This window comes from Sprattus sprattus, assembly GCF_963457725.1.
Source record: "Sprattus sprattus genome assembly, chromosome: 9".
Taxonomy (NCBI): domain Eukaryota; kingdom Metazoa; phylum Chordata; class Actinopteri; order Clupeiformes; family Clupeidae; genus Sprattus; species Sprattus sprattus.
The window spans coordinates 23,139,240-23,162,994 of NC_137928.1; the positions used below are offsets into that span (position 1 = coordinate 23,139,240).

Sequence of the window (23,755 nt, forward strand, 5' to 3'; positions counted from 1 at the left end):
TTTATTTGAGGATTTACAGTAGTTCTACAAGCAAATAGAACTTTGAAGTTTCAGGTGTTGCATAGCAACCCATTACTTGCTGACTTCAAATTACCATGAGTCTGTTACGTTAAAATTACCGGGCTTCTTGCGGAATTATATGAAAGATGTGAATCAGAAGCACAAAACCCGTTGCCAAGGACAGCGGTCATTATCTTTTCGTAGCGGTCTGTTAGCAGGAATTATTTATTACATGGCTCTTTTTAATGCTGTAGAATGCTCCATTCAATTGAATAGGGCTTCCCAACGTTCTGCGGTCCGTTATTAACCGATAGCGGACCGTTGCTATGCAATAATGACCGCTGTCAAGGAAAGTGGCCTTTTTGCCTCTGATTCACGTTTTTCGTAGCACTCCGCAAGTAGTCCGGTAACTTATCAATGGAGTTTCAGCGGACGGTTGAGCAGCTGTGTTCTAAAGAATGTTTGTTGAATGTTTGAAGTTCAACGTCTTTGACGAACTATTTCTCTGCTTTCTCCGCTTTTTAATACTAATGGTAACAAATAAATGTTAAAGAAAATACACTGTGTGAAGTTATTTTTTCGTGTTGGCAAGAAAGCCGTATAATAAGCGGGATAATGTATAGAACGCCGGTCATTGTCGGGAAAATAAGCCCCTTCACGGTGAAGCAACACCCCTCCGCTTCGCTTATTTTCCCGACAATGACCTGCGTTCTATACATTATCCCTTATTATAAAACAATTGGGTTCTATCGCGTAATTTAGCTGTTTCTGATTGGACGAGAGACGTTCCATGCTATAGGTTATTCGTCAACATACCTACAGTTACTGGACTTTTCACAGCTAAAAATAAATCACTCCGCGATGAAACATTCGCATTGATGATAACCGTTAATTCAAAGTTTTTAAAATTCCAAACCAAGGCGTTGACAATGGAACTATTTTTTGTTGTGGAGAAACAATAGCGAAATAAACCATTTTTAATCAATAACTTCGTGTTGAAATGTTAATTTGTTGACTGTAGAATTGTTTTATAAAAGCAATATAGCACTCGTGGGAGTGGGGTAGGTAAGGGATAATCCCACGGGTGTTGTTGCCTACGCCACTCGGCCTTCGGCCTCGATGGCTACGGCCGAACACCACCCGTGGGATTATCCCTTACCTACCCCACTCCCACTCGTGCTATATTGCTTAACTACTTCATGTATGGAAGAACGTTGGGATGGCCCATTCAAATCAACGGTACTTTTTGGAACATTCTGAAGAGCCGTATAATAATAACTTATATCTACAGAAATAAACCTTTAACCTCTCAATTTTTGAGTGAGTGTGTGTGATGTCTGATTGTGTGAACAAAATATAAAGAAAATATCCAAATAATGAGTTAAAGAAAATCTGTATTTAGAACATTTCAACTGTGAGGGGTGAATAAGGCTGTTTTAAAAATGCACACCTACTGTAGCTTTGTTCAACTTTTCTTAATGAACGATGAAAATGAACCCTCCCCTCTCAAGCAAATGGCCAATTGACACACTGTCAGATGACACACTGAAAAGGCACAACCCTCTCCATAAAACAATAAAGAGCAAAGAGAGGGAGGCAGACAGAGAGCAGACATGTGGGTCTCTCCAATTCTCCTTCTGCTGGCCTGGACAGTGTCAGCGGCCACACTGCTCTCTCCCATCCTCAACTCCAGCTCTGATACTCCTGACCTCTGCCAGCTGCGGGAGCAGTTCACTCTGACTGGGATGCACCAGGATGGAGATGTGATCATAGGAGGACTGTTTGAGATCCATGTGTTTGCTTTGTTTCCAGAGCTGTCTTTCAGGAATAAACCAGAGCAGCTCTGGTGTCATGAGTGAGTTGAGTAGCTGCAGGCCAAGTATAAGGAAAAAATGAAAAACACCTAAAGATATTTTATCAGTGTATAAGTGTTATTATAGTTTAGAAATGTAATTCGTTTTTATTTGTATTTTGTTTTCAGTTCAGTTTTTAATTTGAGTTTAGTTTCATCTGTTTTTTTTCCCCAAGAAAGTGAAAAAGGCAGAATGCATGACATCAAATATAATTGATTTTATTCATCCTATAGGTTTTTTATAGGCCAGTGTCTCTCAAGAAGTCAAACATAACAGGATAAAGTGGCAACCAAAGTGAATATTACATTTATTTTACCTGCAATTCTATTTTGATTTAGTTGTGCCATTGTTTATTGTAGTTTTATTTCGTTTTTGTGTTTTGAAAGTGAGTTTTAATTCAGTTAACAAAATAATTTGTCCACAGCCACTGTTACCCCTTAGATTTCATGAACTATAATAACCCTGGTGTTTGTGTCTTAGCATATGTATATATCTGTGTCATATGTATTCCACTAAAATGCCAAAAACAATGTGATGTAATAATGACTGCTAGAAATCTAATATAACATTATAATTAATAAAAGTTTTATCTGACAATCCCCTCTCATATATTATTAACAGCAGTTAGCTAAGAAGCCTAACTAATACCTAATTCATAGCTATGAGAGAGTAAGAAGTGGTATAATTATAATTGTTATTATTTGTATTATTTTCAGGTTTGACATGGAGGGTTTCAGAACAGCAATGACGATGGCTTTTGCTGTGAAAGAGATCAACGGAAACCCAAACATACTCCCTTATATCAAGATAGGATATCAAATGTATGACAATTGCATGAGGCTGGATGTGGCATTCCGAGCTGCCACAGCGCTTGTGAGCGGAAATGAAAAGTCTTTTTCAATGCGGAATTGCAGTGGGTTACCTCCTGTGGTAGGCATCGTGGGGGATGCTTCGTCCACTTACTCAATTGCCATATCCAGTGTACTGGGACTTTTCCGCGTTCCGATGGTACGTAGCAGCAAGAAATTAAACTGGAGTATTCCAAGCTATGCCTTCTGGTTTCCGGTCTTTGCAAGGATGCGAATTTAACTCTCGCCAAACTGAATTCATATTGATGAAATGAAAATAGACATCTATCAAATGTCACAGCCATTAGAAACAGAATACTTGTTTATTTTTACCAAAGCCTTTCAAAGTAACATGACACTAAGATTCAATGTTGTTTGTAAAGTACAAGGCTGTATGAGTATTTCAATTTGAATGTTGCCAAGATCTTATATTCTAAACTTTTGCGAGCGTATGCAAAAGTATTCAGAGAGAATGCAAATACATGTGGAAACCTCCAAAATGAGCAGAATCAGAACACAATCAGTGCGAAAGTGATAGTAAAAAAAAGTTCAGTACCTCTCTCTATTTCCGTTTTGTGTGCATGTGTATGTGTTTGTAATGCCACCTGTCTACTTGAGAATAGACACATTAAAAAATGACAGTTTATAAGCCTGTATAAGTCCACAGTAAGTTAAGAACCATTAAAGAAAAGGAGTGATCGTTGGTTAGCCTTAACTGTTCTGTCAGCATTATAATGTAGCATGTATAATCAGAAATAGTAATGCAATTTCATACATGGTTTAGAAACTTAATGCTTTTCACTGTCTTTTAGGTAAGCTTCTTTGCCACCTGTTCCTGCTTAAGTGACAGACGGCGCTACCCCTCTTTTTTCAGGACTATTCCAAGTGACGCCTTCCAAGTGAGAGCTATGATTCAGATATTGCAGCACTTCAGATGGACATGGGTTGGTCTCATCCATAGTGATGATGACTACGGTCGACATGCTGCTCAGTCTTTTCATGAAGATATCGCTGCATTTGGTGGCTGTGTAGCATTCTCAGAAATACTGCCCAAAGACAATGATATTGTGGAGACCAGAAAGATCATGCAGGTGATTCAGGCTTCCACCTCACGAGTGATTGTGGTCTTTTCAACAGTATCATACCTAGTGCCCCTCATGGATGAGGTAGTACGTCAGAATGTAACACGGCAGTGGATTGCCAGTGAGGCGTGGTCCGTCTCCCCATTGTTCCTCACCACACGCCTGCTCCCCTTCCTCAGAGGCACTCTGGGCATTGCCATCCGGCGAGGAGAGATTAAAGGGCTGAAGGAGTTTCTATTGAGTGTCCGCCCCGACAACAGCCCAAACAGTATGGTGAAAAGGTTCTGGCAGGAGATGTTCGGCTGCAGGTTTGAGCCACAAGAGGCCTTGGCAGTGGCTGAGGGAAGAATCTGTACAGGACAGGAGGACCTGAGCAAAGCTGACTTGGCATACAGCGATGTGTCGGACCTCAGACCCTCCTACAATGTCTATAAAGCAGTCTATGCCCTGGCACACTCCCTCCACAACCTGATGAGCTGTGTCCCAGGCCAAGGGCCCTTTAAAGGGAATAGCTGTGCCAGTCTCCATGATATGCATCCATGGCAGGTACAGATAAGCATGTAAATATGTTTAAAAAAAGCTGATAAAATGTTGAACATTCACTGAAGCATTTGTGTTAGGAGGGCCTGGCTTTCACTATTTTCCAGATGTTTAATATCTCTCTTAATAATTATTCCTCCCATCTTGTTTGTATCAGCTGCTCCACTACCTACAGTCAGTGAACTTTACAACAGGTTTTGGGGATCAAGTGTCTTTTGACAAAAATGGGGATGCCTTGGCCATCTATGACATCTTGAACTGGCATGGGATGCCAGATGGTACGATGAAGGCCAGAACAGTGGGTGTTGTTGATGAATCACAACCAACTGGAAAAGTGCTCCGTCTGGATGAGGACAAAATCTTCTGGAACTTCGAATCAAAAAAAGTAATTTATCCTCCTATCCCCTTATATGTTGAAGCTGAACATATAAATGCTTAAAGTTGAAGTAAGTAGAGTTTACTAAAGCATTTATTAATATTAGAAAATGCTTGCAGCATCATCAAATATTACAACAACATAGACTTGTAAAGCTAGTGATACATAGTAAATCATGACACAGATATAGGAAGGTATTAAGTTGTTGTATATCATACATTATATATTTTGCCTATTGCTTAAAGAAGTCTGTTGTATGTCTGCTTTCAAACACAGCGCCCAAGGTCAGTGTGTAGTGAGTCCTGCCCCTTTGGAACCAGAAAAGTCAGAAGGAAAGGACTGCCTGTTTGCTGCTTTGATTGCCTTCCTTGTGCAGATGGAGAGATCACTAACATGACAGGTAAAAAATCACAGACAATGTGACCAAAGACAGGGTTTTATTTTAGCGATGTCTGTAGTGTTTTTCTAGAAGCCTCAAAAGGAAAGCACTCAACATACTACTCTAGAAGAATCTGTGTACTCTATGTATTTGTGTGCTCCAGAATACTATTATGTTTTGGATGTTTATTTCTACTTATGAAACGAGTCGCTCAAGTAGTAGTTTTTCAATTACTGCATGTAAAAGGTCGGGATAGCCTTCGCGCTTAGAGCAAGATGTTACTCATAGGAGGACTCAGAGGGGAGAAGATGTTGAAAAGATGGGCATTTTTATTATACCCAAATAAGGCACAAAGGCAGTAAAAACAATGACAATACTAAATTAATAGAAATTAAAGTTTCCGAAAAGACAAAGAAATAGGCATCATAGCCTCAATACAAATAAACATAACACAAGTCGACTGTATCAAAATGACCACATTAGCTGGCCAGTGAGAGCTTGTAAGGCTTACGCCTTATTAAACACAAACACTCTCGCAAACAACAGAAAAAGGCATGATAAAAGGACCATTGTAACTAGTCAATGAGAGCTCCAAAGACTTACGTCTTGTTAAACTGGAACTCTCCTGAACAAAGGAAAAGGTGAGTTAAAGTAGCCTAGACACAAACCTTAATTGGCTCAAGCCAATCAAAACAGCAGGTGTGTCATCGGCACAGGCACCAACACCTGTGGCTCACAGCAGCCATACCTTAGCAATCAATGTCCCAATCACCTGGGAAACACAGGCTACACATGGTAGCAATTAGGCTCAATGACGGCATAGCCGACACATATTAAAGCAGCCAAAATACAACAATCTCATTAAACATAAATCAGGTTTTTAAAACTGAAGCATATCGCGCCCTCTTCAAAACACAAACTTAGAGACACTAAACACCGGTAGGCAAACGGTATGAAATATGACAATTTGATGTATGATTGTTAAACCAAATAAACTGAACATTTCAGAGACAAGACATTGTATGTTTGCTGACTTTGACTGAACAAAGACATGAACACCTAACATACAACATATAACACATACACAAAACACCTGCACCCAGTCCACAAAAGCAGCAGCCTACAGAATGCAGTGGCGGGTCACACAGGTGCCCCGTCACACTGCACTTTTTACAGTATGAATGAATCATACAGTCTCTCTATCCCCCTCTTTTCTACCTTCCAACTCACCTTTTAGATTCTCTTGAATGCTTCAGATGTCCAAAGGAGCTCTGGTCAAACCTGGAGAAAGACCGATGTGTCCCTAAGGAGGTGGAGTTTCTCTCCTATGAAGAGGCCTTGGGCATCTCACTGACAATAGCGTCTCTTCTTGGGGCGTGTATTGCTGCAGTGGTTCTTGCCATATTTGTTTACCACCGTCATACTCCTGTAGTGCGAGCCAACAACTCCGAACTGAGCTTCCTGATTCTGCTTTCACTAAAACTCTGTTTCCTGTGTGCCCTGCTGTTCATTGGTCAGCCCAGGATGTGGACCTGTCAACTCCGCCATGCAGCATTTGGTATCAGCTTCGTACTCTGTGTCTCTAGCATTCTGGTCAAGACAATGGTTGTGATTGCAGTTTTTAAGGCCTCAAGACCGGAAGGTAAGGGGGCCTTGAAGTGGTTTGGAGCAGCCCAGCAAAGAGGCACTGTCCTCATCCTAACTTCTCTCCAAGTGGTCATCTGTGTGATTTGGCTCTCCACTGCTTCTCCTACACCTTACAAAAACACTCACTACCAGAGCTCCAAGATTGTGTTTGAATGTGCAGTTGGCTCAGTGGCAGGGTTTGCAACATTGTTGGGCTACATAGGCCTTTTGGCAGTCATTAGCTTCCTGTTAGCTTTCTTAGCAAGAAACCTCCCAGACACTTTCAATGAGGCCAAGTTCATTACCTTCAGCATGCTCATATTCTGTGCTGTGTGGATTGCTTTCGTTCCTGCCTATATAAGCTCTCCTGGTAAGTATGCAGATGCAGTGGAGATCTTTGCGATCCTGGCCTCCAGCTTCGGCCTACTCATGGCTATTTTTGCCCCAAAATGCTACATAATTCTCCTGCACCCAGAGAGAAACACCAAAAAGGCACTCATGGGCAGAGCCTCTAACTGAAATACCTCCCTGATATACTGACCAATTTACTCTTTAATAATATGTATTTATATATAATGTACGTATATATCTACAATATGGTCCACGTCCAGGCTTAAGATAATTTTGTATTTGATACTCAACTCTGTGGTCTCTACTTACAGTTGCCACAATCATCTCAACCTTGACCAAAGGCAAAGATAATGCTTTGTAATTCATCTGTCCTGCACTGTAAACACACATTTCTATACCTTGTAGTGCATTATTGAAGTTCAAGTTATGAAATAAAACACATTTTTCACTGATAAAGTCTGTAGCAGCAATTTCTATGCCACTGGTAGCTGAGTTGAATTTAGGTACTGACGCGTGTAGAAAAGATGAGGAGTAGAGGTGAGTCCAGTTGGTCCCTTTGACTGTTTATTGCGAAAAGGTGGATAACAAGTTGTTGGAAAAAAAAAGATATTAAACTAAAGAGTCTTTTGGATAGCACAGTTCTCATTGCAAACGTCCTGGCACACGGTCAAAAAAGTGTTGCCTTCCTCAGCCACGCCCAGATGCTGTGGCTCCTGGCTTTTAAGGCCTTTAACCCTTGGGCTCCACCTTCAGCCTCTCAGGTTCAGGTGTCCTCTAGGTGGGGGTAAAAACACCTACGACCATAGTGTAACTCATCCACTCTTACATACAGTACACACACACACATGCACATACTAATAAAGAAAGATACTAATAAAGCAAAGAATCAACATAAAGGTTAGTTTGCTTCCTACAAAGTCTGTTTTATAAAGGTTTCATAGAAGTTATATGCTTATATGAGTTTGAATGTGTAAATACGACCTACTCTGAATCATCTTTGTGATCAAACAATGAGGGCGGTGTTTAACTTCAAATCAATCTGATGGTTCAGGATTTAGAATTTTATTAAGAACGTGATGGCACAATGTATATATAGTGTCCGGAAAAAGCATAGTTTTTTTGTTGTCAATACGTATATACTTTATGCCTAGGGTGAGTGAGGCGCCTACAGTGACGGGCATAACGCCTGTTGGAACGTGGGTGGAATTTGATTGCTTTTCCCCCAACAAACGATGACACAAACATAGAAAGCTGCCATTTTGGAAATGACAAGCGAAGCTAGGTGAAGATCCAAAATGATTCTGATAAGTTTGAGCCAATCGAAGCACTTTTCACTCACGCAGAATGGCTGAGAAGGTGTTAATCATTCTCCTGAGCCCCTCTCAGTGGTAAGATAGCCACGATTGATGCTGCCTCGGCCTCAATAATTCTCTTGAAGAGATCCAGTCGACAGTGCTTTTCGCCTGGCTAGTGCTACGCCTATTTATCTCAGGTTCAAGGTCTTCTACTCCTACAAGTCTTTGAGTGCGGTTTCTCCTGTCACTGGCTTTGAGCGACATGATTTTTAAACGTTTAAAAGTTTTAAGTGAGCTACCTAGCTGGTTCGCTAGCTTGCTTGTTCTTGGCCTGGCCAGCTTGCTGCCCAGTTCGGTTGTATACTGTTTTTAGGTAGAACTGACTTGTTTTCCATCGAGTGGCTAACTTTTTCTCTCGTTTCTCTCGTCATCATGTCAAGGTAACTGTACCCAACAAAGACAAAGGGGACAGACCCTGGAAGTGCAGTGTTTGCACGATGAGGCAGCACTGAATGACAGTCCCTCCTGCAAATTCTGTGCGTTCCTACGGGAGCCACCCCCTCCCCCACTCCTTTACCTACCCTCATGGTAGCAAAGCAAAAAAGGTTATTTAAAGTTTCCTTAGCTAGCTAGCTAGTATAGCAGCTACACAACCATAACAACCAGGAATCAATGTTTGCTAGACATAAGCAGAGTTTAATTTCTCAAAATCAGGTCACCAATAAAAGGTTGTCTTGGGTTCAAAGTGATCACAACCACTTGATGATTATGTTAAATGGCTTCACATAGACCTTTTAGAACAGGTGAATTCAGAGGTTGTGATACCCACTGCAAAGTTTATGGTACGAGGTTGCCAGGGGATTGATTAACAATTCGACTTAAGCGTTTAGCGTCCATTCCCTCAGACACCATAGCACTGAATACATTTTCAATAAATGATTTTCAGTGTGAGTGGTAGGTTTTTAAGTGTGTGTGTGTGTGTGTGTGTGTGCCTGAGGGTAAAGGGTGTACTGTTATTTCTTGAAATGCCCATTCCTGTTTTTAAATGGCTAGGAACCTGGGCCACCACGCTACAACGGCAATCCGGATGGCTGCAGACTCTTTCTCCTCAAATGCCATCTGGAGCTCAAGCGCCGGTCCGTCACCCTGTCCTCCAACCGGTTGCCCATTGCTTACCTTGCTCTTAGGCAAGGTACTGGTATTTGCAACCGCTATCTGGGAGAAGCAAGGCCCCGAGTGCTCCAGCCTCAGGGCTTTCCAGGCAGTGAAGTTGTGGGTCTACGACCGGGTTACCATGGACAGCTTTGAGGCCGCCATTGCCTCTGCTCTACTCTACCAATGACGGCTGCTGCCGTTCTTGAAGTCACCAGTCCCAGTGCACATGGCTACCCAGATGCTGCAGTTCCAGATGCACCCAGCCTGGATGCAGCAGTTCTGGATGTCCCCAGCCTAAGTAAACCAGGCAACCCAGATGCTGTAGTTCCAGATGCACCCAGCCTGGATGCAGCAGACCTGAATGCCCCCAGCCTAAGTGAACCAGGCAACCTAGATGCTGCAGTTCCAGATGCATCAGTCTTGGATGTCCCTAGCCTGAATGAACCAAGCAACCCGGATGCTGCAGTTCCAGATGCACCCACCCTTGATGAAGCAGTCCTGGATGCCCCCAGTCTCAGTGCACCAGGCAGCCCGGATGCTGCAGTTCCAGAAGCCGCCAGTCCCTGTGCACCAAGCAGACTGGATGCCACAGTCCTAGCTGCCGCACCAGGCAGCCTGGATGCTGCAGTCCCAGATGCACCCAGCCTGGATGCAGCAGTCCGTGATGTCCCCAGCCTGAGTGAACCAGGCAACCTAGATGCTGCAGTTCCAGATGCACCCACCCTTGATGCAGCAGTCCTGGATGCCCCCAGTCTCAGTGCACCAGGCAGACCGGATGCCGCAGTCCTAGCTGCCGATCCAGACCCCACAGCCACCACTCCCGACCCAGACCCTCCAGCATCCCTTCCCGATGCGGCCCGATACCAGCCCAGCAGCACCCCCTGATGACGTCGCAGATGGCGTCGCTGCTGATGACTCTGCCACCCCAGGCGCTCCTGTCCCAGGCGCACATGTCCCTGTCCCAAGTATCCCAGGCGCCCATGTCCCTGTCCAAAGTGTCCCAGGCGTCTGTGTCCCTGACCCAGGCGCCCCTGCTCCCGTCCTACGCCCCCCGTCTCCAGTGTCCTGGGTGCCACAACTATCCCAGCCACTGGCCCTGCCCACGACCAGCCGCCAAAGACTCTGCCCCTACCTGGTCGCCCACCTGGCCGCCCACCAGACACCCTGCCCCTGTTTGGCTGTCATCCGGCCATCCACTAGACATTCAGTCCCTTCTAGGGCGCCCGCCCAGCTGGCCACCAGACACTCTGGCCCTGCATGGCCGCCCGCCCGGCCGGCTACCAGACACCCTGCTCATGCTTGTCCGACCAGATACTCTGCCCTTGTTCGGCCATCCACCCGGCCAGTCGCCTGACCCGGATCCTGACTGCCAGCCTTCCTTGCCCTGGACCCCCTCCACCCACCCTGCGTGGACTTTATTTTTTTGGTTGTCTGGAAGCCGGCCCTTAGAGAGGGAGTACTGTCATGATTCTGGAATAGATTGCCAAGAATTGATACATTGGGGGCCTCTGGTGGCAAAAGGACAGTAATGTATTTGTTATTTGTATGCACATGTTTCTTTGTTTACTTTGTGTTCCCTCACCTGTTTCCCATTGTGTGCCCTCACCTGTTTCCCATTGTGTGCCCTCACCTGTCTCGCATTTTGTAATTGTCACTTCCCTCTATTAGCCAGGGTATAAATTCCTGGCTAATTTCTGTAGACCTTATCAGGTCGTTGTTAGTCTTTCTTAGTAGTTTGTTCTTGTAAGACCCGTGGGTCCTAAGAACACGAGCAGTGCTCCCAAGCACCTTTTGACTTTGTCTTCTGAAAGGAATACAAGTGTGTTCTCGAGCACTTCTGTGCCTCTAGCCCTAGCTAGTCTAAGGTATGTGTCGCGTTGCGGTTCTCTAGCCGCCTCGGGTAGCTTTTTATTCAGGTCCGCCTGAAGGCTAAATTTTTCCCTTTTTAGTTTATGGCCTTTTGCCCTGCACTTTATCTTCTGTGTTTTTGGAGTAACCATTGATCTTATGTGTTTTGGATTATCGCTGCTTGGAAATATTACTTTTGTAAGTAATAAAGAAACCAAGGTTTGAACTTCATCCTGCCATTGGGTCCTCACTTGGTAACTTGGCTAAAGCGCTGATTAGCCAAACCAGCAACTCGGGTTCTATCCCTGAGCGAGCCTGACACCAATGGTCAAAGTGTGCATGGAGGTAGGAACTCTTGACACATTATTTACTCTCTGAAGGTTGCTTTCATCTTTCAGTAGATTTCTCAATCTCTCTCAACACACAGTATAGATCTCTCCAATCACGTTTGTAAATTGGCAATACGCTTCACAGTTCTTTGACCCAGTTTTGGCCTCCTCCATTGCATATTTACACCAAAATGTTTCATAATAATAATCCAACCACACAAAAACACTGAAAAAATACAGAAATGAATACATAATTTGCCCAAAGGCATTTTCATCCATGGAATGTTCACATAAAACCCAAATATTTTTTTTAATAAAAAACAATAGAAGAAAAGAACACAACATTCCACAATGCAAATGTCCACAATAATACATTTATAAACTGTCATTTGTAAAATCACTTGATGTATTTATTTTATTCTTTTTTTCAATCTTCAACGGAATTGAGCAAGAGTTTTTTAAATAGAGTTTAAAAAAAACAACAACAACAACCTTAATTCTATATTCAAAGTATCAATGTAGTTTCCCTTTCTATTCATCTTTTTTTAGTTTGTTTTCAAGTATATGATTAGCTATTACATGGACATTTACATGTAAATGGTAAAAATCAACCTCCACATTAATCACCCTCACTTTAAAAGACAAAGGACCTTATGATGTTATGATGAGAAATATTGTCCTAAGTCATTGACATTAGACAGTAGGCTAAGATGCTTCCTCCTTGTCTCCGAGTGATCGAAAAAGAAATCCGTGTTTGACTGCCACCCTCAGGATGTTATGGAGGAGCACACCTGTGGCCAATGATTCTCTGTAAACCCTGGTTTGGTTTATATAAATGATAATTACTAATGTACTTTATTAACCAATATCTACAGAAATAAACCTTTAACCTCTCCATTTTTGAGTAATGCCTGTGCGATGTGTGATTGTTTGACTATACAACATATAACCAAAATATCCAAATACTGAGTTATATAAACATGTATTTAGAACATTGCAACTGTGAGGGGTGAATGCTAAGGCTGTTTTTAAAATACACACAGTAGACCTACTTTGCTTTGTTTAACTTTTCTAAACTCCCCAAAAATGAACAATGAAAATAAACCCTCCCCTCTCAAACAAATGGCCAATCTGCCCAATTTGATTAATCGAATGTCAGATGACACACTGAAAAGGCACAACCCTCTCCATAAAACAATAAAGAGCAAAGAGAGGGAGGCAGACAGAGAGCAGACATGTGGGTCTCTCCAATTCTCCTTCTGCTGGCCTGGACAGTGTCAGCGGCCACACTGCTCTCTCCCATCCTCAACTCCAGCTCTGATACTCCTGACCTCTGCCAGCTGCGGGAGCAGTTCACTCTGACTGGGATGCACCAGGATGGAGATGTGATCATAGGAGGACTGTTCGAGGTCCATTTGCTTGCTTTGTTTCCAGAGCTGTCTTTCAGGAATAAACCAGAGCAGCTCTGGTGTCATGAGTGAGTTGAGAAGCTGCAGGCCAAGTATCAGAATTGTTTTTATTATAGTTTAGAAAATATAATTTAAGTTTGGTATTTGATTTCAGTTAAGTTTCAGTTAGACTAATTTTGGTTGTTATTATTTAGTTTTCGCTTTTCTGGTATTATGAAGAAAGCCTTGCTTTAAAGAAGCTGAAAATGGATGCATGACATCAAATATGACTGATTTCATTCATCCTAGGTTTTTTTTATAGGCCAGTCTCTCAGGAAGTCAAACAGAGGAGGACAAAGTGGTAGCAACCACAGTGCAAATCCAGTGGGAGCAAATTAAACCAAACTTATTTTACCTGCAATTCTATTTGGATTTAGTTGCGCCATTGTCCATTGTAGTTTTTATTTCGTTTTTGTGTATTGAAAGTTATATTTCAGTGAACAAAATAATTTACACAGACACTGTTAGTCTTATTTTTCATGACCTATAATAACCCTTATACATCTTTGTCATAAGTATTGTTCCATTAAATTACCAAAAACAACAACATTGTAATAATGACTAGTGACTACTATAAATGTAAAATAGGCCTAATTGTATTATCTGACAATCCCCTCTCGTATATTATTAACAGCAGTTAGCTAAGAATCCTAACTAATACCTAATTCATGGCTATGAGAGAGTAAGCAGAGGTATAATTACAACTGTTATTATTTTCAGGTTTGACATGGAGGGTTTCAAAGCAGCAATGACGATGGTCTTTGCTGTGAACGAGATCAACGGAAACCCAAACATACTCCCTTATATCAAGATAGGATATCGAATGTATGACAATTGCGTGAGGCTGGATGTGGCCTTCCGAGCTGCCACAGCGCTTGTGAGCGGAAACGAAAAGTCTTTTTCAATGCGGAATTGCAGTGGGTTACCTCCCGTGTTAGGCATCGTGGGGGATCCTGGGTCCACACACTCAATTGCCATATCCAGTGTACTGGGACTGTTCCGTGTTCCGATGGTATGTAGCAGCAAAATATTAAACTGGAGTGCGAGCATATTCGAGCGATGCCCACTGGTTTCCGGACTTCTTGCTTTACATCCTACGGATGTAGTTAATGTGATGTCAGTTACCGCTGTAACCGTACGAAGCCAATAAAAGTAGCCAGATCAGATATCTCTCTTCCCTCTTATTTCCCCCAAATATGTTTGCAAGGATTCGCCAAACTGAATTAATATTGATAAAATGAAAATAGACAGCTATCAAATGTCACAACCATTACAGAAACAGGACACTACATGTTTATTTTTACCATAGGCTTTCAAAGTAATAAGATTCAATGTACAATGTTGGTTGTAAAGTGCAAGGCTGTTTTGAGTATTTCAATTTGAATGTTGCCAAGATCTTATATTCAAATATTGATATTGTCAATGGTTAGCTTAAGAGCCCTCACAAGGGTGATGGTGGTGATATTTTCTTAAATTACCTTTGTGTTCCATAGCAGTAGTTTTGCAATTCCTTGCAATATATTTGCCTAAGCGAGGGAACGCGAAACTTGCCTGCGAATACAAAAGTATTCAGAGGGAGCGCAAATACATCTACAAAAAAAAAAAAAAAAAAAACATGCCCCTTTGTGCTCTATGAGCAGAATCAGGACATGGTGACAAAGGGATAGTTAAAAAAATGTGTGCTTATGTGTGTGTAATACCACCTGTCTACTTGAGAATAGACACATTAAAAATGACAGGTTGTAAGTCTGTATTTAAGTCCACAGTGAGTTAAGAACCATTAAAGAAAAGGAATGGTCTTTAATTAAACTGCCTAAACTGTTCTGTCAGCATTAAAATGTGGCATGTATAATCAGAAATAGTAATGCAATTTCATACATGGTTAAGAAACTTAATGCTTTTCACTGTCTTATAGGTAAGCTTCTTTGCCACCTGTTCCTGCTTAAGTGACAGACGGCGCTACCCCTCTTTTTTCAGGACTATTCCCAGTGACGCCTTCCAAGTGAGAGCTATGATTCAGATATTGCAGCACTTCAGATGGACATGGGTGGGTCTCATCTATAGTGATGATGACTATGGCCGACATGCTGCTCAGTCATTCCATGAAGATATCACTGCATTTGGTGGCTGTTTAGCATTCTCAGAAATACTGCCCAAAGACAATGATATTGTGGAGATCAGAAAGATCATGCAGGTGATTCAGACTTCTACCTCACGAGTGATTGTGGTCTTTTCAACGGGATCATACCTACTGCCACTCATGGATGAGGTAGTTCGTCAGAATGTAACACGGCAGTGGATTGCCAGTGAGGCGTGGTCCACTTCTACTGCCTTTCTTATCCCGCGCCTGCTCCCATTCCTAAGAGGCACTCTGGGCATTGCCATCCGGCGAGGAGAGATTGAAGGGCTTGAGGAGTTTCTATTGAGTGTACGCCCCGACAACAGCCCTAACAGTATGGTGAAAAGGTTCTGGCAGGAGATGTTCGGCTGCAGGTTTGAGCCACTAGAGGCGTTGGCAGTGGCTGAGGGAAGAATCTGTACAGGACAGGAGGACCTGAGCAAAGCTGACTTGGCATACAGCGATGTGTCTGACCTCAGACCCTCCTACAATGTCTATAAAGCAGTCTATGCCCTGGCACACTCCCTCCACAACCTGATGAGCTGTGTCCCAGACCAAGGGCCCTTTAAAGGGAATAGCTGTGCCAGTCTCCATGATATGCATCCATGGCAGGTACAGATAAGCATGTAAATATGTTTTAAACATTCACTGAAGCATTTGTGTTAGGAGGGCCTGGCTTTCACTATTCTCCAGATGTTTAATATCTCTCTTAATAATTATTCCTCCCATCTTGTTTGTATCAGCTGCTCCACTACCTACAGTCAGTGAACTTTACAACAGGTTTTGGGGATCAAGTGTCTTTTGACAAAAATGGGGATGCCTTGGCCATCTATGACATCTTGAACTGGCATGGGATGCCAGATGGTACAATAAAGGCTCGAACTGTGGGTGTTGTTGATGAATCACAACCAACTGGGAAAGTGCTCAATCTGGATGAGGACAAAATCTTCTGGAACTTCGAATCAAAAAAGGTAATTTAACCTCCTTCTATGTTGAACCTGAACATATAAATGCTTAAAGTTGAAGTAAGTAGAGTTTTGTTGTCAATCAACCAATAGATACATAAAAAATGCTTTCTCATCCACAATAATGATACGAGATGAATAATAGTGAGCTGAATGGCTCACATTAGCACTTTTGTTACTAACAAAGCATTTATTAAAAATAATAATTAGCAATTATTACAATAACAAAGACTTGTTAAGCCAGTGATACATAGTAAATCATGTTATATATCATACATTATATTTTTTGATTATAGCTTGAAGAAGTCTCTGTTGTTTGTCTGCTTTCAACCACAGCCTCCAAGGTCAGTGTGTAGTGAGTCCTGTCCCCCGGGAACCAGAAAAGTCAGAAGGAAAGGACTGCCTGTTTGCTGCTTTGATTGCCTTCCTTGTGCAGATGGAGAGATCACTAACATGACAGGTAAAACATCACAGACAATGTGACCAAAAACAGGGTTTTATTTTAGCAATGTCTGTAGTGTTCTTCTAGAAGCCTCAAGAGGAAGGCACTCAACATACTACTCTGAATCTGTGTACACTATGTATCTGTGTGCCCCAGCATACTATTATGTTTTGGATGTTTATTTCTACTTATGAAATACCTCACTCAAGTAGAAGAGTTTCAATTACTGCAATTTTTTCAGTATGAATGAACCTTTCAGTCACTCTATTCCCTTTCCCTTCATTTCATTTCTACCTTCCAACTCTTCCTTTAGATTCTCTTGAATGCTTCAGATGTCCAAAGGAGTTCTGGTCAAACCTGGAGAAAGACCGATGTGTCCCTAAGGAGGTGGAGTTTCTCTCCTATGAAGAGGCCTTGGGCATCTCCTTGACAACAGCATCTCTACTTGGGGCGTGTATTGCTGCAGTGGTTCTCGCCATATTTGTTTACCACCGTCATACTCCTGTAGTGCGAGCCAACAACTCCGAACTGAGCTTCCTGATTCTGCTTTCACTAAAACTCTGTTTCCTGTGTGCCCTGCTGTTCATTGGTCAGCCCAGGATGTGGACCTGTCAACTCCGCCATGCAGCATTTGGTATCAGCTTTGTACTCTGTGTCTCTAGCATTCTGGTCAAGACAATGGTTGTGATTGCAGTTTTTAAGGCCTCAAGACCTGAAGGTCAGGGGGCCTTGAAGTGGTTTGGAGCAGCCCAACAAAGAGGCACTGTCCTCATCCTAACTGCTCTCCAAGTGGTCATCTGTGTGATTTGGCTCTCCACTGCTTCTCCTGCACCTCACAAAAACACTCACTACCAGAGCTCCAAGATTGTGTTTGAATGTGCAGTTGGCTCAGTGGCAGGTTTTGCGACATTGTTAGGCTACATAGGCCTTTTGGCAGCCATTAGCTTCCTGTTAGCTTTCTTAGCAAGAAACCTCCCAGACACTTTCAATGAGGCCAAGTTCATAACATTCAGCATGCTCATATTCTGTGCTGTGTGGATTGCTTTCGTTCCTGCCTATATAAGCTCCCCTGGTAAGTATGCAGATGCAGTGGAGATTTTTGCAATCCTGGCCTCCAGCTTCGGCCTACTCATGGCTATTTTTGCCCCAAAATGCTACATAATTCTCCTGCACCCAGAGAGAAACACCAAAAAGGCACTCATGGGCAGAGCCTCTAACTGAAATATCTACCTGATATACAGTATAATTTACTCTTTAATAATATGTATCTATATATTATGTATATCTACAATATGGTCTTTTCCCCTTCCAGGCATAAGATAATTTTGGATTTAGTACACAACTCTGTTGTCCCTCCATACAGTTGCCAAAATCATCTCAATCCTGACCGCTGGCAAAGATGATGCTTTGTTATTCATCCGTCCAGCACTGTAAACACACATTTCCATACCTTTTAATGCATTATTGAAGTTCAAGGCATTTTTTACTGATAAAGTCTCTTTTATAAAGGTTTCATGTGATTGATGTGCTAATATGAGTTTGAACATGTAAATACAATATACTCTAAATCAGCTTTGTTATCAAACTGTAAGGGCAGTTTTAAACTTCAAATCAATCTGATGGTTCAGGATTTCTAATATAATTCACAACGTGAGAGGGCAAAATGTACATAGTGTACGAAAAAGGCATACGTTTTTTGGTTGTCAGAACGTATATTTAAGCAATATAGTACGAGTGGGAGTGGGGTAGGTAAGGGATAATCCCACGGATGGTGTTCGGCCGTAGCCACCGAGGTCGGAGGTTTATTTCGCCATTGTTTCTCCGCAACAAAAAATAGTTCCATTGTCAACGTCTTGGTTTGGGATTTTAAAAACTTTGAATTAACGGTTATTATAAAACAATTGGGTTCTATCGTGTTATTTAGCTGTTTCTGATTGGACGAGAGACGTTCCATGAGTTGGATTATCCGTCAACATACCAACTCTGACTTTTCACAGCTAATAAAAAAATCACTCCGCGATGAAACATTCTTTAGCGCATTGATGATAACCGTTAATTCAAAATTCTTATAATTCCAAACCAAGACGTTGACAATGGAACTATTTTTTGTTGCGGAGAAACAATGGCGAAATAAACTATTTTTAATCAATAACTTTGTGTTGAAATGTTAATTTGTTGACTCAGAGAAACAATGGCGAAATAAACAATTTTGAATCAATAACTTTGTGTTGAAATGTTAATTTGTTGACTGTAGAATTGTTTTATAAAAGCAATATAGCACTCTTGGGAGTGGGGTAGGTAAGGGATAATCCCACGGGTGTTGTTGCCTACGCCACTCGGCCTCCCGCCTCGGTGGCTACGGCCGAACACCGCCCGTGGGATTATCCCTTACCTACCCCAGTCCTACTCGTACTATATTGCTTAATCATCAACGCGCTATAGAATATTTCATCGCAGAGTGATTTATTATTATCTGTGAAAAGTCCCAGTTGGTATGTTGACGGATAATCCAACTCATGGAACGTCTCTCGTCCAATCAGAAACAGCTAAATAACGCGATAGAACCCAATTGTTTTATAAATTGTATTTTATGCCTAGGGTTAGTGAGGCTTGCATACAGTGACAAGCATTAAGCTTGTTGGATCACAAGTGGAATTTGAGCTCGTTTTTTTTCCAACAAACTATGACACAAACATAGTGTGACGAAGGCAAGAAATCAGGTCGATTGGCTCTCTATTGGCTCTCAACACTTTACTGCCATCAAATCGTCAAGCAATACTCATACACGACACTTACAGTTAGTACAGCAGGTTATAACCACAGCATTAGTATAACATGAACACAGTAGGCACATGTACTGTATCTACCACATTGACATCATAACAGGAAGGCTTGCACATAACCACACACATTACAGGTGAATATAACACACATATTCATAGAACTTTTAAGCAATATAGTACGAGTGGGAGTGGGGTAGGTAAGGGATAATCCCACGGGTGGTGTTCGGCCGTAGCCACCAAGGCCCACTCCCACGAGTGCTATATTGCTTTTATAAAACAATTCTACAGTCAACAAATTAACATTTCAACACAAAGTTATTGATTAAAAATGGTTTATTTCGCCATTGTTTCACCGCAACAAAAAATTGTTCCATTGTCAACGTCTTGGTTTGGAATTATACATTTTTTGAATTAACGGTTATCATCAATGCGCTAAAGAATGTTTCATCGCAGAGTGATTTATTATAAGCTGTGAAAAGTCCCAGACAGTTGGTATGTTGACGGATAATCCAACTGATGGAACGTCTCTCGTCCAATCAGAAACAGCTAAACAACGCGATAGAACCCAATTGTTTTATAAAGGCTAACAGTCGCAGAGTAGTTCTCCCGTAATACACTGCGGTCCAACAATAACACAAGTCCGCGTAGCGGTGTGTGAGCTACGCTACATAGCCCCCTCCAGGCGGGTTACACGCCCTCATAAAACCCAGCCTGCATTACAAAGTCTCGAAGATAAGCAGGAGGCCTGCGGGTACGCCCTGAGTGGTTTGGTGGCGTCTGCGTTGCAGGCGGAGATGTTACAGTCCTAGTGGACAATTCCCCCATAATCTCTATTTCCCCACCGAGGCGAGCTAAAGGCGGGTAGGGTGCTAGGCGGTCAAGGTGGAGGACTACAGTTCTTCTACCCCCTGTTAGCTGCACACGGTGCATCTGACAGCTAAAACAACTTAGGAGACATACCTTTTCTTTGCTGCGGGGAGTAAACCCCTACCTGGTCGCCAGTGACAAAGTCCTGTCTAGTAGAGCAGTTGTCTTAGTCAGGCTTCAGACGTGCAGCTGCCGTGTGCAGAGCCTCACGGTTGAGTTCATGCGCTTTCCGGAGCCGATTGAGCAGCCGGCAATAGTAGCCCAATTCTGGCGCGCCCTCGAACGCTGGCTCTTGGGGTGGTTCGAACGCCAGATCCATGGGCATCCGGAGCTCGTTGCCGAAAATCAAGGCAGCGGGTGTGCATCCGGTGCTCTCCTGAACTGCGCTCCTGTACACCCACAGGACCATTTGAATGTGAAGGTCACAATCTGCCTGCCGATTGCCGGTCATGGTCAACTGCTCCGCCAGCATTTTGTTAAAACCTTCCACCAGTCCATCACTCTGGAGTAGTCCGCGTCTTCTTTACCAACAGCAACCGACAGACCTCCTGGAAGACCTCTACCTCGAAGTTCCTCCCCTGGTCGATGTGAAGTTCCTCAGGGGCGCCTCGTTCACCATGAATTTTGCTGTTGTGGCGGCACTCAGGTCGGAAGTGGACCATACGGACTCATTCCATGGGCTCCCGACCTGGTATCATTGTAGCTGGGCATGGGAGCACCGCCAGGGTTCTTTTCTGGCTGTGCAGGTGTCACAGCAATGGACGTATTGCTCAGTGTCGAGGCCCCAACCCTGCCAGTAGAACCGTGATCGAAGCTGGTGTAATGTCTTTGAGATGCCAAAGTTGCCTGTCCCCCCAGCACCGTGGTTCATCCGCAGCACCTGGCCACGCACACAAGAGGGGCACCAGCACCTGCATTGTCTTGCGCAGTCTGGATGGTGTCTTCCAGCGGCGATACAGCAGCCCTTCTCGGATGGTAAAGTTGGGCCAATGCAAGTACAGAGCTTTTCCTCCCTGGATCCAGAGCAGAAACAGCACACCACTGTGGATGCTGTCCATCTCCCACCCAAGAAAGGAGCCTGGCGAGGACTGGGTCTTGTTCTTGCATCCGCTGCAGCTGTTGTCTGTCGAAGACCTCCCACTCGTTGTCTGTGGCCTGCGCTGTGTCCGCGGTGTTGGCTGTGCGGACATTTGCCTCTCTCGGATGCTGGCCATGCGTTGTCTCAGCCGTCGCTGTGCTCTATTCGCCACACATGGTCGTTGTGACAATGCGTCCGTATTACCGTGCAGTTTGCCAGCCCGGTGTTGTATGTCGAAGTCCTAATCCTGGAGCGTTTCTAGCCATCAAGCTAACTGCCAATCCAGTTAGCGGAAGTTCAACAGCCAAGTCTGAGGGTAGGAGGAACTTTTTCCGGTAGAGATAAGTCCGGAAATTCATTATCCCCGGGACCAACCGCCAGCAGTTCTCTTCTAGTGATCCAGTAGTTCCTCTCTGGCCGGCTGAGGGCTAGACTGAAGTAGCTGATAACCTGCTCTCCTTGCTCTCCTTTTTGTGATGTCGCTGGCAACGGTGTCAAGGATGAAGAGGCGAGTGGGGTCAGGAAATGCTAACACCGGTGCCTTCACCAGTGTCGAATGCGTTTGCGCAGTCCTTTTCTGAGCCGGTCAATGCAATGGGCTGGCTTTATCGGCAAAGCCCTTGACGAAGCGCCTGTAGTAGGTCAAAGATCAAAGATCAGGTGTGGACGTGGCAGACCCTCAAACTTTGCCAACTTGTTAGTGCTTGCCACAAAACACAAAGTCTCTTATAACTCAATCGCATTTATGTCAAAGTGCTCGAAAAATTACCAAATTTGCCAGGGACATCAAGCCTGTAACCGATCATCTTCGGTAGAGTTTTTGTCCATGGATGGAGCAAAATGGCTCTGTAGCGCCCCCTAGAACATTGCAAAAAACCCTGGGCATTGGGGTTATTTTGGCGTAGCTTGACGGAATTCGGTACACGTCTTCATCATGCTTCGACGCATCAAAAAGTCTCTTGACGCCATGGTGGCAGGTCCACAGGAAGTCGGCCATTTGGAAGTCGGCCATTTTGAGTGGAAGATGCGTTTTGACGCCGTTTGAACACCTCGCATCTGATCGAACTCCTCCGACAAATTTAATGGGAACGCCTTGAAATGTGGTCAGGTTACTCTTCAGCCATGGGCGACTAAAAGTTATAGAAGATTTTCTCATTAGTCGGAAGGTGTGGGACGTGGCAGACCCTCAAACTTTGCCAACTTGCCAGTGCTTGCCACAAAACACAAAGTCTCTTATAACTCTTGCGTACATTGTTTGATCCAGAGAAAATGTCTTAGGGTGGACGCTGGATCCGACCCGAACGCGTACACATGCCTGACTGATATCACCTATAGCGCCACCTGTTGGTGGTTGGAAACTTCACTTTCCACACCTCTTTATGTGACCTGTTTTAACAAACTACATTGCAAAAGAAAAATATACCAAAACAATCCACAAAAAAGTAGTACACAAAACATTACATAACCAAATCATCAAAATCGATCACAAATAATTCCTTTAATACATAAAAATGAAACACAAACCAATTTACACACACAAAACACACAAACACACTGACAAACATGACTCATTCTGTGCCAAAACCTATTGAACATTTGGTGGTCATATTTAGTAACGCTTTGCGTTAGGTCTAGTTTGGTTTATGTTTACAGCTGATGGAGGCGAGGATGACCGCCTTGGCGAGGGAAGAAATGGACCTCTGGAAGAACGTTACCTTGGACCTGATGTCCTATGAAGAGGATTGCACAGACGGGGGGGAAATTGTCTGGATTGTGCGGCTGCCAGTTTTCAGAAGCAAAGAGTTCTCTGACCTGTGTGCGGCTCTGCAAGGAAGACTCGACCGGGCGGGACCCCAGATATGCGCTGACCACAGAAGGCTTCGTGTCGGCACACCATCGGAAAGACTACCACATTTCCGCCACTATGAAGCCGTTCCAAAATGTTATTGTCCCAGATTTCAGTGCTATGTTGCTGTTATTGCTGGTGCTGTTTTTTTTCTCTCAGATGCAATGTCTGTTTTTCTGTTTAAATAAAGCTTTGGTTTTCACTTCCTGACTAAGGTCTTCAATGCTCGAGTTGTCTAAAGCAACAGCCTTTCTATTATGCCTACTATGATTATTTAAAGGATTAATAAGAAATTCATTAGTTCATATATAACCATTATTAGTATACATATTATTATAATATTATTATACATAAATTATAAATTTCGTTTTTCATTTCAATAGCTGTAAATGGGAGGGGCTACGATTTTGTCAGTTGAAAGTTGACCAATAGAGAAGAATATCTTTCCCCAATCACAAGACGGTTTAATTTTAAATCTTGGTCATTTTCAACCAATGGCAGCATTGTGTGTGAGGCTACAGTCAA

At 43.2% G+C, this 23,755-nt stretch overlaps 2 protein-coding genes across 2 annotated transcripts; both read left to right on the plus strand.

Annotated features, from left to right (window-relative positions):
• Positions 1 to 1,730: 1,730 nt before the first annotated feature.
• LOC308370364 (extracellular calcium-sensing receptor-like) lies at positions 1,731 to 7,223 on the plus strand (the record flags this gene model as incomplete). The annotated part of the gene is made up of 6 exons (XM_080845018.1): positions 1,731 to 1,855; positions 2,570 to 2,861; positions 3,514 to 4,329; positions 4,481 to 4,708; positions 4,976 to 5,099; positions 6,316 to 7,223. The coding sequence occupies exons 1-6, from the start codon at positions 1,746 to 1,748 to the stop codon at positions 7,221 to 7,223; spliced, it is 2,478 nt and encodes an 825-aa protein (XP_080701144.1). The 5' UTR covers positions 1,731 to 1,745.
• Positions 7,224 to 13,022: 5,799 nt separating this feature from the next.
• LOC308370365 (extracellular calcium-sensing receptor-like) lies at positions 13,023 to 17,877 on the plus strand (the record flags this gene model as incomplete). The annotated part of the gene is made up of 6 exons (XM_080845019.1): positions 13,023 to 13,159; positions 13,851 to 14,142; positions 15,046 to 15,861; positions 15,993 to 16,220; positions 16,551 to 16,674; positions 16,970 to 17,877. The coding sequence occupies exons 1-6, from the start codon at positions 13,050 to 13,052 to the stop codon at positions 17,875 to 17,877; spliced, it is 2,478 nt and encodes an 825-aa protein (XP_080701145.1). The 5' UTR covers positions 13,023 to 13,049.
• Between the last annotated feature and the right edge of the window lie 5,878 nt (positions 17,878 to 23,755).